The sequence below is a fragment of the Neofelis nebulosa genome, chromosome 2 (genome assembly GCF_028018385.1).
Source record: "Neofelis nebulosa isolate mNeoNeb1 chromosome 2, mNeoNeb1.pri, whole genome shotgun sequence".
Classification (NCBI taxonomy): domain Eukaryota; kingdom Metazoa; phylum Chordata; class Mammalia; order Carnivora; family Felidae; genus Neofelis; species Neofelis nebulosa.
In genome coordinates, this window is record NC_080783.1 from 67,503,258 (window position 1) to 67,521,451 (window position 18,194).

Sequence of the window (18,194 nt, forward strand, 5' to 3'; positions counted from 1 at the left end):
ATGTACAACAAAAACACGTTACAGATCATATATAAGGGAATCCCAGATCATGGCCTCTGAATGAATTTCTAAATTATAACAGCACAGTTTTTGGAAAGATATGGTATTCTATGTTGCTGCTGTTACCCCAGTATATTTTATCTATCTGACCTTTATTAAATATTTAGGAGACTCAGTATTAAAAGGTAACTATAGTTAAGATCCAAGAAAATCCAAAAATAGGCAATTGGATTAGCTAATGCCATTAAGTCAAGGAAATATAATTCGGAGCAATTCTTGCCTTATTCTGAAGTCTTATCAAGTCCAAATTAAATTATTTTTACAGGATAGGAGGCAAAGCATGTAGTGATTTACTGTATTTATACACCAGCATTTTTCTTATGCAATCCATAAACTTGCATTAAGCACCCTTCAAATAAAAAATAAATATTAAATAGGTCTTTGTTTTTTCAGATGCTAGGAAATAATCTTCTCAGCTTGACTCTGGTTTTCTGACCTTTCCCACCTCTAGTGACACTAATGAGGAAGTAACTAGAACAAATTCCTCTTCCCCAGAAACATTAAGGAAATGCTTTGATTGACAGCATGTAGGTTTAAGTACTTTGTGAGCTTGAGCAAATGAGGAGTCACAAGGGAGAAAAAAAAAGTCAACAAAGCAATTGTAAATTCTCCATGTGTTGATGCCATCAGATTGACAGTAATCATCAACATAAAATAATAATCTCCTAAAAACCTAACAGGCTTTTAACACCAAACACACATGCATGACATGTTTCAAATGTCACTTTTATCCACTACTGATTTTGTGTACTAAATGCCACTGTCCTCACCGGTGTGGTCAGAGGACTGAGATCAACAAGCACAAAAGGGCTCTATGCTTGCTAACTATACCTGAGCTTCCTCTTGTTGCTTTTTTAACTGTTCGAGCATCTGTTGAAATTCAGCTTCTTTCTGTTCAGCTTCCTCGAGGGTTGCCTGATTCTGTTCCTCGTAGGCCATGGCCACCACAGCCAGGATTAAATTTATCAGGTAGAATGAGCCCAAGAAAATGACCAGCACAAAAAATATCATGTATGTTTTCCCAGCAGCACGTAGTGTCTGCAAAAATGTAAGAGATATTTATGAAATTTTATATAGATGTTACAGCTTTTATAGCAATTCTCTTGATCTCAGTATTTCATGCCTCCCAGAAGAATCATTTTATCTGTTCTCACCAGTTGGTAAAGGTTCTCCCAGAAGTCTTGAGTCATGAGACGAAATAAGGACAAGAAAGCCCAACTAAAGGTGTCAAAGCTTGTATAGCCATAGTTGGGGTTTCTACCAGCCTTCACACAGATGTATCCTTCTGGGCATTGGCTGTAATTAGATTAAAAGAAAGTCAGGACTGAAAGTCTGCAGGCTGACTTCCCTGTTTTTATAGACGCCAATATCTATTTTATATGACACTAGGGAAAACGGATTTCTCTCAACTTACCCAGCACTTAACCCACTACTGTGTGGACTGATTTACATAATAACAGAATATGTTAAGACTCTTTGTGGATTACTCTGTGATTCCTAATTGTCATTATATTTACCATGTCTCCATATAAAAGCAATCACATCATGATTAATATCTTCTGGGACTTACAGACATGATCAGGAAAATAAGCCTACAGGGAAAAATTGATTTTCACTGAAGATATCTAGAGGCAGAGTGACTCTGTGTGTGTGTGTGTGTGTGTGTGTGTGTGTGTATGTGTGTGTGTGAGTAGGGAAAAGGGGTGATGGAAGGATGGATGAGGGCACATGGAGAGGAGGGAATGACTCTGCATATTGAAGATTTCATAGTTATGTCCTTAATGATTAAGCCAAACCTGGCCTCAATATTGTGCCTGATGCTTCTGGGCTACATGATCTCGGGTAAATTTCCTAACTTTGCTAATCTTCAGGCACCTCATTTATAAGAAAGGGCTAATAATCGAAATTGCCTTGTAAATAATTTTTTTTAACGTTTATTTACTTTTGAGACAGAGAGAGACAGAGCATTGAACGGGGGAGGGTCAGAGAGAGAGAGCGAGACACAGAATCTGAAACAGGCTCCAGGCTCTGAGCTGTCAGCACAGAGCCCGACGCAGGGCTCAAACTCATGAGCCGTGAGATCATGACCTGAGCCGAAGTCGGACGCTTAACCGACTGAGACACCCAGGCGCCCCAGAAATTGCCTTGTAGATATATAAGCATTGAATAAGATATCATATGTAAAGCACTTAGTATTACAAACAAGGAATTAAAATTAGTTTGTTTTACTTATCACTGGGATTTGGAGATAAAGGCAGCACAATATTTATCATATGAGCCAAATGTAAAGCCATTGGAAATTTTGCTACAGGTATTAATTATTAATAGCCACAATATCATCTTCCATTGAAAAAACATTAGAATTCTTTTGTGATTCTAAATTCTTGGGAAATAGGGGAAGGTAATTATTTCTCTGAATCTTCCTCGGCTTTAGCTCCAAGGGCAATACTTCTTTTTTTTTTTAATTTTTTTTAATGTTTTTTTATTTGGGGGAAATAGAGAGACAGAGTGGGGGAGGGGCAGAGAGAGAGAGACACAGAATCTGAAAGCAGGCTCCAGGCTTTGAGCCTGTCAGCACACAGCCTCATGAGGGGCTCCAACCCATAAAGCGTGGGATCATGACCTGGGCCGAAGTCAGACGCTCAACGGACTGAGCCACCCAGGCGCCCCCCAAGTGCAATACTTCTTAATAACAAATATTCACACATCAATCATAATAATCAAAAGCACATATTGAGTGCTATAATAACTATTTATTCACTAATCCATTTAATTCTCATAGCAATTCTATTATACTAACCATTTATCACATGAAGAAACTAAGGCACAGAGAGGTTATGTTATTTGGTGGAGTCAGGCTTGAATCCATGCAAACTTCCCAGTCTATGCTCTTAACCACTTTGCTAAAAGATGCTCGACATACACTCACCATGACTCAGATACTGTCATTATCTTCAGAGATCTTACATCTGAAGCCATGGAGACTACATTAGCATATAAAAAATATCACACTTACAAAAGTACATGCTTATGAATTCCATTAACTTAATCTCCTAATACATATGTACTGCTTTTTCAATTTTCCATTTAACTAATTTGGAAGATTAGCTGTGACCTAGTATGGAAAAATAATTGCCACATATGAGTGTGTGAAGGAGGTGAGAATCCACACTTATTTCAGCTATTTTGAGAATCAGCGTGAAGTAGAATTTATGGAGGGCCCTGAATGAGGAGTGAGCGAGGGCTGGGTGGGTGGGAGGTGGCAAGTTATTGAGGCTGATGGAGCAGTGTGGACTGAAACTCAATATGAAACATCACTTACCCTGCATCCGAGCTGTTGCCACAAAGCAGAGCGTCATTTTGCCCTTCCAAAAAATAAAAGTGACCTATTTAAAGAGGGAGGAATTGAAAGAATCATTAAAAAAAGCCCTCAAAACACTTCAGCCATTGTGTTTAGGTAATAAACCTTACAATTTTTTCAACCATAATGAAATGGATAAAATAATAAATATGTATATGGGCTGAATGAAAATATTTCAATAATAACTGAATACTAAACAAATACCAAAATACAAAGTCTTCAATTAAATAAATGTTTAGAAAATGTTTAAAAATAATTTGGGGCTGGGGAATGAATAACTATCATAATATTCTCATATCAGCATTTATTGCAAATATAAACTCAAATTGCTTGGGATGGTTAAAAAAAAAGAGCTGCCAAATTAAGCCTGTTTGGCACAAAAAGTGAGAGAAAGGGATGCCTTGTTGTTCTGAAGTGCTTCCATGCAAGTAAAATTTTACTTTGTAAGTACTTTTTTTCCAGGACTCGAAATAGATTTAGACATTTTTTTTTCCTACCAGTTTTAAGTTAATTTCCTGTGAAAAGTGGCTTAGGTGTTTTTTCTTTCTATGATGCTCTATATAAGTATTGTGTTTTGGATTTTGGCATGATTACTGTCTTTCAAAGGAACAGAATAAACTTGTTTCTTTGAAGATATATAATTTTCTAAGTATATCTAATTTCTATTCTTTTTTTAAAAAAATTAAAATGTTTATTTATTTTTGAGAGAGAGAGTGCAAGCAGGGAAGGGACAAGGCGGTGGGGGGGGGGGGGGCGCGGGGGACAGAACATCTGAAGCGGGTTATGCCCTGAAAGCTTGAGCAAGCCCCATGCAGGGCTCGAACTCATGAACTGCAAGATCATGACCTCAGCCAAAGTGGGACACTCTAATTTCTATTCTTAGGGAATACCTATATATAACCTCAATAATTTGCAAAGATGATCTTATAAAACATGCACATACATAAACATACATATTTACATATTCTCATACAAAAGCACACCAACACAGAAACATTAAAACACATACATGTACCCCACAAAAAATTTATTGTATTTAGGACTACTTAAAGTCTATGTTGAAGGAATACCCTAACATATTATGCAGGGAAAGCTGGGTCATAGTTTTGTAAAACGTTTTAGACTTCACCTCACAATATGTACCAAAAAATATTTCCAGATTTTTAAAGATTGAAGATTTAAAAACAAGTCCATTAATTTAATATATAAGCTTTGTAAGTGTTTTTTTATGTAGAATATATGGGGGGCTGCTTTACATGCAGAATACCTAAATGAATAGTTTTACGATCTCTGAACTAAGAAGCATTTTCTAAACTTAAGTAGAGAAAACTGAAAACAAATTTGATGACTATATTGCTAGAAGTGAAAATCACTTAAATATCAAAAACAAGTAATAAGATGAAAAAGAAGCTATATTTGCCAAAGAAGACAAAACGCTAATGTGCTTGATAAATGAAAGAATTCATGTGAATTCTCCAAAATATACTATCACTTGATGAACTGAGTAAAAAAATCAACAGGTAATTCACATTTTATGAAATATATAACTTGCTAATGATACTAATAAACATAGTTTAAAAATTCTACTGCAATTAAAATTAAGGAACAAGAAGATACACTTTTCTTGCTACCAAAGAGTTTTAAAATACAGTCACAGTCAATATTAAGGGGAGTTCAGTAAGGTGACCACTGTGTAAGGAGTTTACAGTGGTATGATCTCTTCTGAGAGTAATTTGACACTCTGTCTCCATAGCCTTAATCTGGTTATACCCTTTGACACTGCCTTTCCCTGCCCTCCCCCTTTCCCAATATTCTATTAATAGAAGTTTATCTGAAGGAAACAATCAGGAAAAGAGAAAAGATTTATGTGCAAATATTGTTATTGTGCTGTTATTATAATATTAATAGGAAGCCCCATAAATAATATTTAAAATTATTTATTTATCCAATGAATCTTAATTTCTGTGATAGAAATCTTCATAAGAATATTTACTCTTAAAAGATGAATATAATTTGGGAAAGGATAAAATTTCACATGGTTCTAAAAACCATGAAGGATACCTTAGAACAAGTATCCCAGTGGAATAGTGATAATCTAAGGACCAATGGAAATTGGCTAGCTAATTGTATATGGAGAGGGAGGGACTTGGACATCCAAATGACAGAGAGGCTAGCTTCAATGATAAGAAATTATACTGAAGTATATGATATCGTATGTTTATTCTGATGTCCATCCCTAAATATAATCAAACTATACTGATAAACAACTCTAAAACAATGACTGACACCAAAAGGATAAATTGGAATAGACGAAGTTGGGTTTGAGTTTATGCTTTCCTATTATCAATAAGCGAATGGCTGGATTGGGGTTGCTTAACTTTCTGATGAGTACAAAAATTTAGATTTTCATCTCGGTGAGTGACTTCTCTATTTTCATGCATATCATATGCACGCAATACATATAATGAGTCAACTGAATAGGGCCAGATTATTTTTCCCCAGTCTTCTTAACAATGCACTTAAGCACAATACACTGAATAGTTCAAACTACTGGTTTATTTACTACGTGACTGAAAACTCCTGATTAATGCCTAGCCAATATTTTTTTGTTTATGCAACATAAAATTGTATTGCTTTCCACACTGGTTTAGGAAAAGATACATTTTCCAGTGGTAACTTTGATCATACTGATTGATAAGATAGGTAAGGGGAAAATAGCAGTAAAATATCATTATCATATCATATCATAAATATCATTTGATTTCTGTATTGCATGTGTTATCTAAATTGGTTAAGCCATTTGGTTTACATTAAAATGGAGACAATTTCTACTATATGTATTTTTTAATATTTAAAGGACTAAACAACTTAATGGTTAAAAGTATATCTTACTTTTATCCTCAATGTATTCATCCCAGTTAAACACGCTCACTGTCCTATTGAAAGTGGTACCATTCCCATCCAATGAGTTATTAAAGAAGGAAGTGATGTTTATTTCAAAGGATGAATTATCTGGGGGCCATTGCAAACATTTATTCCGCAGGTTGCCCATAAACAGCTGTAGTCCTATTAGTGCAAACACGCTCAGACAGAACACGGTCAGAATCATTACATCAGAGAGCTTCTTCACTGACTGGATCAGGGCCCCTACAATGGTCTTCAGGCCTATGAACAAAATCAAAGGGAGGAATTTAAATATACTGTTCAATAGCTACTTTACCGACAAAAACATCATGAGCTTGTCCTGGAAAATAAAAATGTCATGCAGAATGCCAACAACATTAGTTTAATGTTTGTGATTGAATAAGATTTTCATGAAAAGCCTGCTAGCTGGTGAAAATGAATGAAAGCAGAACTTGTATGTCCATTAGAAAACCGTGAATGGAAATGAACCAAAAGTGTATTTCCAAATACCCCTCAGAGCAAAAGAAATGATTTTATTATTCATGCTTAAACACCAACCTTGTGTAAATATTTTGCTTTTATTTGCAGATGTCTTACTCCCTAACCTCTTATTGATTTTAGAAAAATCTATATGAATAGAGTAGTAAGAAATCATGAAGTCAATGGATTATGAGGTTACATATTTGTGAATTCTGCAAGCTGGAATATGGGTTAAAAAAGGAAGACATCTGAAAACTGAGCCCCATGCAGCACTCATGCTATCTCTCACTCTTTCATTTATCTGCAGATAAGATAATCACCAGTTTTGGACCTAAATGGTCAAATTTGCATGAGTCTGAATGCCTCATAGTTTAGCTTCTATGCGGAAAGCTTGACGTTACGGGATGCAAACCATGTAGCCTGTTACTGCAAATGCCTCATGCAAAAACTTGTTAAACTCAAAGGCTGATTTAGAACAGTCTTAAAGAAAGCAAGAAGTAAAAAAGCAAAGAATCAAATCCATCCAAAATATGATGTCCTGATTCTTGCGTTTTTACATATTGATTTGCAACATCTGACAACAAAAGGCTATGCACAAAAGCTGTGATTGTAGTGCCAATGCAGCTAAAGTCAGCCTCGGTGTTTAACCTAGCTCTCACCTGGAATGACTGAAATTGTTTTCAGTGCTCGGAGAACTCTGAATGTTCTCAACGCTGAGACATTGCCCAGGTCCACAAACTCTGTCACATATCTGTAATAGGGAGTTCACACACAACACAATAACAAAACACAAGAAACAGTTGGAGATATAAGGGGCCTACCACCTTATACCAGTTTCTTCTTACCTGGAATTACAGAAATAGTTTTCAAAGCTCTCAAGACTCTGAAAGTTCGAAGAGCTGAAACATTGCCTAGGTTTACAAATTCTGTTACATACCTGTAGAATTAAATCAGAGTTATTCAGAATTTAGGGAAATCTAAGTCTATGTTGGTCTTTCATCAAGACCTTTTCAACTTCAATGAGTGTTGGCATCAGATTTCCCAATTAAGAGAAAAAGGGTGTTGTCTTCAATCATAGTCTATGTTACTTCGGAAATTTTATTACTCTACAGTGCAAACTGAATCCAAAGTTAGATAATTTACTACTAGATTCCTAATTTCTCCAAAGTGCATAATTGATTAGAAGAAAAATATTCTAAATTCCCATGATAACTAAGAAAAATGCTTGATCTGTCAATGGAAGCCACCAAGGAGAAATACAGCATGGGCTCCCATCAGTGATTTATTATTCCAGGATGTAAAATGTATTAAGATACTTACGCAAAAGTAATGACTGTGAAATCCAACCAATTCCATGGATCCCGCAGAAATGTGAAATCTTCTAAACAAAAGCCCCTTGCAAGTATTTTTATAAGTGATTCAAAAGTATAAATTCCTGTAAAGGTGTACCTGAGAGGAAATAGCCAAGCCCACATTAAAGATCTAGTATGTAATTTACATGTACATGTTTTAAAGGAAACCTAACAAAAAAAAATTAGAAGCTTTCAGACGGGTCTATACTAGTCTCCCAATGATGTAAGAAGCTTAAGTAGAGTTTAAGGCAAAAGAAACATTACATTCTGAGAGACATTCTCATTGACTATAAGTAAATAAGTATTGTATTTGCTACATGAACTAATTTGAGGGCCCAAATAATATGCTTCTTTTCTTCCCCAAATAATATGGTTCTATAGGACGGTACTTGAGATACTCTAGCTTTGAGTCTGATTTAAGCAAATAGGTATTAACCCCCAAATTAATGAAGCACTGCATTTCATAAAATATGCATCATTTAGAGCCATGACATATATACTGATAAAACATAGAAAAGTGATAGCCATGACAAAAAGAACATACAAACTAGGCATAATTTTTACCATTGGATGTTAGTAATCACTGATGATATTCAGAAGGGTATGAGACTCACAAGGAAGATAAAGGGCTGCAAATATTGGCAGTTGAACAAGTGCAGTAATTTGAGCTAATGAATGAGCCACTGCAAGCTTTGCCCTATGGGAAATCAGTGGTTGAAATGAACTTTGAATCATTGTTTAAACTTGTCTAGTTAGGAGTAGCTAGTATGATTTGCTAAAGAAAATGATGGGGTCTCAAGATAGTAATTTAAAATACAAGGGTTGACAATACTGAAAAATATTTTTTATTTTCTACTTACTCCACATTCTTTGTCCAGTCTGGAGGGTTACTCATGGTCATAAATACACAGTTGGTAAGAATGGTGCACATAATGAGCACATTGAATAAAGTAGAAGAGTATTGTCAAGGAAGACAAAGATCAATGGGAAATCTCACTCTTATGCCCCACCTTGCCTTTTACACCATGAAGTTTAGAACTTTTATGCTCTTATTATTTTATTCTTCAGTTCATCTTTTCCATTTCTGTAATTCAACAACCACATATTTAGGCCATGTCAGGCCAATTCATCAACTATTTTGAGGCCATTTAGGTGTTTTTAATAATTGAGAATAAAGATTTGGGTTCACCGGTAAATAATTTATCAATTTAAGTTTTTTTTTAAATGACAGACTCAACAACTGAACTGCAAGTTCAGCATGTCTGTAAATCCTGACAAAAATTCAACAAAAGAATTTAAGTGATGAATTAAATGCATTATAATTCCATTAAAAGGATCATTTTGGCAGAATGCCTTTAATAAGATCCTTTCTGAGTGGAGGGTATAAGTGCTCATAAAATTCTGAACAGTAAGAAAAGGTGGCTGGTATTAGTGATGGCATTTCTTGGGTTTGTAATTGTGGCCAAATGACTTATTGAACCTAATAGTTGGTTCAATTCTCTATAAAAGTGAGAAAAAATAACCATTTCACAGGACTGCTATGAGGATTAGTTAAAATATGCAAAAGCTCCTACACTTAATGTGCTCAATAAATTACTTTCCTAACTTCCTGAATCATAGAGAACACTACTTATAACATCTGGTTTGTGTCACTGTACCCACTTGGCCTTTGTAGACATAGCCAATGCCTTTCACTTTCCTTTACACTGAAAAACAACAACAAAAACTATGCGAAAATATTCAGTAATCAATTAAAATGACTTTCATATATAATAAAAAGCACAAGAAAGATTCAGTTGTAATTATGCAAAACAACAGCCTTTATTGATGTAAACTTAAACACGGTGATAAAAATCCCCGAGACTGAACAAATGCTATTTGTAACCCTAATTACTTGTAATTTTTATTATACATTTTCACATTACTGACACATAACAAAATAGTAACATGATTTTAAGTGCAGTAAAATGCGCCAATGAGTAGTCAATGTTGCATTAATCTATAATGGAAGTTTCTTTGCACCTACAACTGCCTGTAGTCAAAGCAAGAATTCATTTTTTGCTTTTACTAACAGTGATATAAGGCGCATGCTTAATTCTCAGCTTGTCAAATGCATCCACATGCAAACAGTCCTAAGTGAACGATGTCGATCAGCCACGTGAGGGCACTACAACCATCTCGAAGAAACCTATTGTTCCTTAATTGCTAAAAATAAACAAAAAATAAGATAAAATTTTAGATGATTCGCTATTAGTATATACAGCCAGAAGACCTTCTGTGTCTGCTGGCCTGCAAGGTTCTACTAGAGAAAATAACTCCCTTTGGCAGATCGTCACCATTCTAAATGCATGATTCTGAACCTCAACAGTCCTCTACACAGTCCTGCATTTCTCCACTTAGCTCCATCTCCTACCCTCTGCAAAGACAATTTCATTTCATTCATTCTCCAATTCAAACATTCTCCAATCCCCCTGACCTCCAGCCCTCTTCCTTCCCTCCCCACCTGAAGCTGATGTCCTTATCTCTGACTTCTCTGAGAGAAAAAATAGACTGCCATATCTCTACTTTCCACCCCTGAGTTGATAAACTCTGGAGGTTTTTGGACTTATCCTTTCTTCCTTCCTGTTTCAACAGGGAATGTTTTCAATTCCCCCCACTCATACTTTGGACATCTTCTTCCTTTCCAGAATACTTCAGAAATCTCTCATCTTTTCTCTTACCTTCATTATCTCCCACACTAGTGGGGGCTTCTTACCAACATAAACTTGCTTGAGCCTCTCTTGTCTTGGGGGAGGGAAGACTTTCTTGTAATCCCAAATCTCTTTTAACTACTTACAGCCTTAACTTTTCTGGATCTCACAGCCAAACTTCTTGAAAAAGCAGTTTATCTTTTTTCCCCCTCATGCATCCATACTATTCTTAGCTGACTAGCTTTTCTTTCTAAAGATGGCAGACTCTGCATGTTTTGCCACTAAAAACAAAAGGGCAATTTTGAGTTCTTATTTGATTTGCTCTCTCGGCAGTATTCAGCAAGGAAGATTCTTACCTTTTTCATGTTTTCTTCCCTTCTCTTTCATGAGGTCCTAATCCTCTGGTTTCCTTAGGCCTCAAGGGCAACAATTTCTTTGTATCCTTTGAAATGTCGCAATTTCCTTTTGAAAAGGAGACGGTATCTCGGGCCATTTCTCCCCTCTCCTTTATTCATCCTAGTAGAGTTCATCAACCCACAGAGCTTCAAGGGCCATTTATGTACACACCGTCTCAACTGTTTCTCTCCAGTTTAGACCTTTCTTCCGAACTCTACACAACCAAGTGTTCAAATGACATCCGCACTGCATATCTCATTAATATTTCAAAATCATTTACAAGATTTTGAGTTCTAAAACTGGACTAAAAATATCTTTTCATAGTGCCTTTCTCCCTCCACCACCCCACCCAGGACTGCACCTTTGATTCCCTGCATCTTATAAAATATCCCATGATCTAGCCAGAACCTAGAAACAATCTTGGATTCTTCTCTCTCCCTAGACCTCTACATCCAATTTAGCACCAAATACCATCAACTTTATCTGCTATCACTGAATTCAGTGCACTTTTGCATCCCCATATCACTACAAAGTCAAGTGCCCACCAAGTGTGACTGAGATTACTGCAGTTTCCTCCAAACTAGTCTCTCTGAACCCACGTTTAGTTCCTTTCAATCTATTCTGCACTCTGTGCCAAAATGACCCATGTAAATGCAATTCAGATAATTTTAATAGCTTTCCACTATTCTTGGGATGATGATCAAATGTTTTAACACAGTCTAGGTTCTAGAAGGTCCAGCCCTTGTCTATTCCTCTAATTTTGTATTCTTTACTCTTTTAAAAAAATGTTTATTTATTTTGAGGGAGAGAGAAAGCCTGTGCACATGCACATTGGGGAGGGGCAGAGAAAGAGGGAGAGACAGAATCCCAAGCTGGTCCTGCCTGTCAGCAAAGAGCCGGACACGAGGCTTGATCTCACAAATGGTGAGATCATGACCGGAGCCAAAATCGAGAGTTGGACGCTTAACTGACTGAGCTACCCAGGTGCCCCTGTATTCTTTACTCTTGATTTCACTCTGCCCAGTCCTGTGTTACTGTAATTGTTTTAGATCATCTAATGTAATATTCTCATTCTCAAAGAAGGGTCTTTGCAAACGCCACCTCTTCTGCCAGGAAATGTTCTCTCCCGCACTATAGCCAACTCATACTTGTTCTTCAGTACTCATTTTAAAAATAATTTTTGGTAGAAATTTATTCACCATAGTACCTCACCTGTTTAGGTCTACCAGTTGTATATCCCTGTAGCATCTTTTACTAGTCTTGCAATGACTAATTTTAATGCTGGTCTTTTCTTCTACTACATTGTCAGTTTTGGGAGGGCAGATACCATGTCTGTAGTGTTCGCCACTATATGCTTGCCATTTTGCACAGTCAGTTGACTATTGAATGAAATAAATTTTGCAACTCATTTATTACTAAACGGAATAACAGTTTTCCTTTCTAATGATTTTTGATGATATATTGATTGACATGGGATAAAAATACAGCATGAAATCTGTCTTCAAATATATTGAGTACAAAAGTCTCTACACTTTGTTTTTTGAAAGAGAGGACAGAAGGCAAACATAAGGTAGAAATTAACAGCCTCGTGGTATTTATGTCACATAATAACCTGAGCCATGGTTTTATGACCCTTAAAAAATATGTACCCTTTTTTTTAAGCTAAGCAAGATTCACTTTTTTTTAAAGTTTATTTATTTATTTATTGAGAGAGAAAGGGTGAATGAGTGAGGGAGGGGCAGAGAGGGAGAGAGAGAGGGAATCCCAAGCAGGATCCTCACTGCCAGTGCAAAGTCCAGTGTGGGGCTCGAACCCATGAACCATGAGATTATGACCTGAGCCAAAACCAAGAGTCAGATGCTTAACCGGGTGAGCCACCCAGGTGCCCCTATTTACTCTTTAAAATGGTAGAACTTAGTTAAATAATGAAGTAAAATATATATTTCAATATTAACAAATAATAGAAATGATTATTGTCCCATAAGTCACAATTAATAAAGCATTTATACTCAAACAGGAACTTTCCACATTACCTGACTATCCTTTTAATAATAAAAAATACATTTAAGTTAGAGATCCTGAGAGACACTAAGGAAAGGAAAGTAAATAAAACTATTTTGCTTTAAAAAAATTTTTTTTTAACGTTTATTTATTTTTGAGACAGAGAGAGACAGAGCATGAACAGGGGAGGGGCAGAGAGAGAGGGAGACACAGAATCTGAAACAGGCTCCAGGCTCTGAGCTGTCAGCACAGAGCCCGACGCGGGGCTCGAACTCATGGACCGTGAGATCATGACCTGAGCCGAAGTCGGACGCTTAACCGACCAAGCCACCCAGGCGCCCCGTAAACTATTTTGCTTTAAAAAAAAAAATAAAAGATAGCTAGATTTAGGTTTTCTGCTTTTGATTTAATAGGTATCTCTAAATAGGGTGTGTCATTATTCATCAATTTTAAAAAATCACTGTGGACTAATTTTATCAGTCACATACTTTTAAAATTCTTGGAATTTGGTGAGTGACTTTTTGTAGGGTTTCAGATAATCATAATAAATATACAGATACGAAAAAAATGTAGGTATGGGTTTTGCATTGGTGATACCACACATCGAAAAAGTATAGAAACTCCACATCAAGGGGGATTTCAAGGGGCAAGAACTAGTAATAAAACCTGTAAATCTTGTATTATTTTCTAAATATACAGGCCAAGACATCAACTAGAGTATATTTTTCAAAACAACAATGTATCCCAAAACAATATTTCCTTAAGAGCTTTGGAATGTAAAATAAAATGGAAGCAGACTAACCTTATATAATTTCAGGAAAAAAGGATCTTTTACATCTATTCATTTATTATTTAAAAAAATTTTTTTAATGTTTATTTATTTTTGACAGAGAGGGAGAGACAGAGCGTGAGCGTGGGAGGGGCAAAGAGAGAGGGGGACACAGAATCTGAAGCAGGCTCCAGGCTGCTAGCTGTCAGCACAGAGCCCGATGTGGGGCTGGATCTCATGAACCTCAAGATCGTGATCTGAGCTCAAGTCAGATGCTTAACTGACTGAGCCACCCAGGCGCCCTTTTATTAATTTATTTATACCTTGATGAAAATGTGTTAACCTTTGATTTGATTGATATTAACCTTCCAGTTGGCAAATGTAAAATATTTTTTGTGTGTATATGATTAAATGAAACTTCAAGTCTCTACTGAAGATGGCTTATGTAGTCTTTGACTTGGAACCTGAATATTTAAAATATTGACATCGCTACCCTCAGTTCCGTGTAGATAGGATGGAGTAACATGAGCTTTAAAGCAATGAGATGGACCAGATGCTTCCTTTACCAAGCACATGGGTTCCAGCAAGTTAATTCTGTGAAGATCAGTTTTCTTACATAAATATAGTCTTAATACTTCCCTTAGAAGATACAATTATTTTTATTACTAGTAATCATTTTTTATTAAATCATTTTATTATTCCTCTTTTAGTGTTTTTTTAAATTGATATTTGAGAAAGAGAGAGAGAAAGAGAGACAGAGAGAGAGAGAGAGAGAGAGTGCGCGCGCGCTTGCTTGCTTGAGTGGGGGAGGGGCAGAGAGACAGAGACAGAATCTGCAGCAGGCCCCAGGCTCCAAGCTGCAAGCATAGAGCCAGATGTGGGGCTCAAACCCATGAGCAGTGGGATCATGACCTGAGCTGAAGTCGGATGCTTAACTGACTGAGCCACCCAGGCGACCCATTTTTTTTTTTTTTTTTTTTTTTTTTTTTTTTGCTTTTTGTTGTTGTTGTTGTTATTATTCTTAAAGAAGGGAAAGACATTGTTTGTGAGTCTGTTCAGGGACTTTGTAATGTTATATAATATCTGGAGAAGTTGCAGAGGAATGTTTAACTCTAAACTAGAGGGAGAAAACAATTTGATGTCAGAGTTTTGTTTTGTTTTCTTTTTTTTTTTTAACATAAAAGTGGAAAATTCAGAGCAGAGTAAGAGACGCCTCTTTCTACATATCAGTGCATATTTCTAGCCCAGCAGGAATATTGACAAAATGTCACATATATACTTTTAACTCTTGATTTGTTTCATTCTATGATTAACCATCTCCTTAACTATGTGATAATGGGTGGTAACTTTTGAGCATCACAAGCAGGGGAAATGGAAATCATGTTTCCTCCCCTCCTCTCCTACAGACCTACCTAGTTCTTTGCATGGAAAACCATAACATTTTTTATTTCTACATAAAGAGCATATAATTTTTGAATGAGCTGAAAAGTCTACTTGTTAGTTAATGAATTAGCCACTGAGAATAACCTTTGAAATGCATACAGACAGCAATATTGGCAATGAATCTAGTACGTTATACCTGAGAGTCTTCTGTTAGGTGGAAAATGCAAAGGGCACCCGGCTGAGAGTCAGAAGACCTGGTCTCAAGTTTTAGCTCTGCCACTGATACAAAAGATAGGCTTAGAAAGGGAGCAAATGTGCCTGGGGACTCAATTAAATTGTCTGCAAAATGAGAAGGTTGAAACCAATCAGATTGTGTTTTAGTCACTTACAGCTCCAAACTCTGGTGCTATATGAACATTTTGTTTGCAAAACGAAGCTGGGAGCGAGTAGTGATTTATACAGTATTCTTTGTGGAATTCTTTAGGCAGTATGAGAGTTTTCCTTTACTTACTAATCTTGCAGTAGTTACTGCTTGGATGGTAGCTACTGCAACCAAAATAGCTATCATAGCAACCACACATCAAGTACCTACTATGTGCTCGTCATGAGGCCAGGTACTTATCATATATTTTATTAGCATTAATGTATAAATTTTGATTACAATTTTATACATTGAGAAACTGAGATTCAAAACAGTTGTAATAACTTGGCCCAAGGTCATAAAGCAATAGGTAAATTTCAGAGGCGGGGTCTGAATCCAGGTTTTCTGATACCGACAGCTATTTTTCATTTTCTTACTCTGTGTGAATCCCCAGCAGTCTACACTAGCTGTGTGATTTGGAGTGTCACAGGTCGCTGTCATGGCTTTACATACCATCTGAATACTGCTGTCTCCTGCAGTTTTATCTCCAGCGCAGCCTCTTCTGAACTCCAGACTTACATATCCATCTATGTACTCAACTCCTCCACTGACTAATAGCCATCTCAAAAATATATTCAAATCTAATCCAACTGCTCAGAAAATCCTGTTGTTAGCCCTTCTGAAAAACACATCCAAGTCTGATGCCATTCTGCTACCCTCATGGTTTCTACCATAGACTAAGCCACCAGCATCCCTTGCCTTCATCATGGCAGGAGGCCCCCGATCTGTCTTCTTTCCCTCCACGTAGTCTGTTCTCCATGCAGCAGCTAGAGTGGTATTTATAAAATGTGAGTCTGATCATGATATTCTTCTGCTGGAAATCCTTCAGCCATCACTCTGCATCTCCTTCAAAGTGAAGTTGGTGTTCTCATCATGTTCTACAGCTGCAGCTCCTGCCCTCCACTCACACTGACTTCGTCTCCTACTCCACCCTGCCTTTCCCACTCTGTCCCAGCCACTCTGGACTCCTTGATGATTCTTGAACATACCAGGTGCATTTCTACCTTCATACTTGGCCTTCATATTTGCTATTCTCCTTACACTTACCTTTCCCCTACATTTCCATGTCTCACTGTCTCCCTTCCTTTGAATCTCTACTCAGATGCTCTATTTTTAGAGAGGACTTCCCTGGTCATATGATCTAAAACAGTACCTTTCCATTCTTCTCTTTTTATACAGCTTTATTTTTCTTAATATCACTTATCACTAGCTGACATATGATCTAGCTCTCAAACACACACATATACACAAATGTAGCTACACTAACGCAGGAACTTGGTTTTGTTCAGTATTGCATCCTAATGCCTAGAAGAACACCTGCCATATAGTAGGTACTTAAAAAATATTTTCAAATGAACAAACAAATGAGTAACAAATGAAAAATAAAAGGAATAAGCATACATAGCTAAAATAATAAAAACTAACATGAAACACATTTCTGACAAGAATTTTAGGAATATGGATTTTTTAAAACGTGTTTATCATCTAGAAACTATAACCATATTTTATTTAACTATCAAAACAAGATATTAGGCATATCAAAAACATTTTCAGTTTTCAAAATACACCCTGGCGCAAATAGAGTAAGCATAAGTATAACTTCTCATTCTGCCAAAGTCAAGAAACAAAGCTAATTTGATATGCAACAGCTTCTAATGAAGATAACAGCTCTTTAAGAAACAAGACAGGATTTTCTTCAGAAATAGAGATATTAGTCTAGGCTCAAAATACAATTTTCTTTATTGTGAATGGGCACTTTCTTGTTTAGAAGTTAATGATAATAAATACACAAATGACCTCTTAACTGTGCCCAAACCCACCATCACCATCTCCAAGCATTTTTACCTTACAGCAAAAAGCATGTGCTTGAAGTCAGAAAACCAGGATTTGAGCATAGGGCTTCTGTTGTGAAGAATAAAAGACAAAATCACTAACTGAATCACTTGCAAATGCTACAGTATTATATACATCAAAGTTTACTAGGCTTTCCTATCAAGTATGTCACTGTCATCAAAAGACTGAAGAATTTATCTTAGACTATTAGTACACTTGCCTTTTCTTTTCTTCTATCTGTACTCCAAGATGAGATATGTGAAACATAGTATTTTTATTCAGGTAATTAGAGATTTTAAAGAGTCTACCTTTTTCTACATTGGAAGACATTTGTGGCTTATCAGCCATTTATAAGCTTCTTATCGTTCACTTTAGCAAATCTCATAAATTTACCTGGCTACCTTCACATTGCAATTCACATCACTGCAGTCCTCTGAACAACTCTGCCCCGGGGTTTTGTTTCTTCAAGGAAGCCAGTGCAAACCCTCAAATTCAAGTTGTGTCTTGATTCCCAGAGAGCCAGAGAGCCCCCACTATAATCTAT

General features: G+C 36.4%; 1 protein-coding gene across 6 annotated transcripts in view; it reads right to left on the reverse strand.

Moving 5' to 3' along the window:
* The window catches only part of LOC131503611 (sodium channel protein type 2 subunit alpha), a 139,657-nt gene that overhangs the window by 66,232 nt on the left and 55,231 nt on the right, over positions 1–18,194 (reverse strand). For 5 of the 6 annotated variants that reach the window (XM_058715083.1, XM_058715079.1, XM_058715081.1 and 2 more), the window contains exons 4-10: positions 9,018–9,107; positions 8,126–8,254; positions 7,465–7,556; positions 6,314–6,586; positions 3,383–3,446; positions 1,215–1,356; positions 892–1,098 (exon numbers count right to left, since the gene is read on the reverse strand). In XM_058715083.1, the coding sequence (XP_058571066.1) occupies positions 892–1,098; positions 1,215–1,356; positions 3,383–3,446; positions 6,314–6,586; positions 7,465–7,556; positions 8,126–8,254; positions 9,018–9,107 (997 nt within the window). Of the gene's footprint in view, positions 1–891; positions 1,099–1,214; positions 1,357–3,382; positions 3,447–6,313; positions 6,587–7,464; positions 7,557–7,650; positions 7,743–8,125; positions 8,255–9,017; positions 9,108–18,194 lie in introns of all 6 variants that reach the window. The other variant, XM_058715080.1, reaches the window with a different exon arrangement.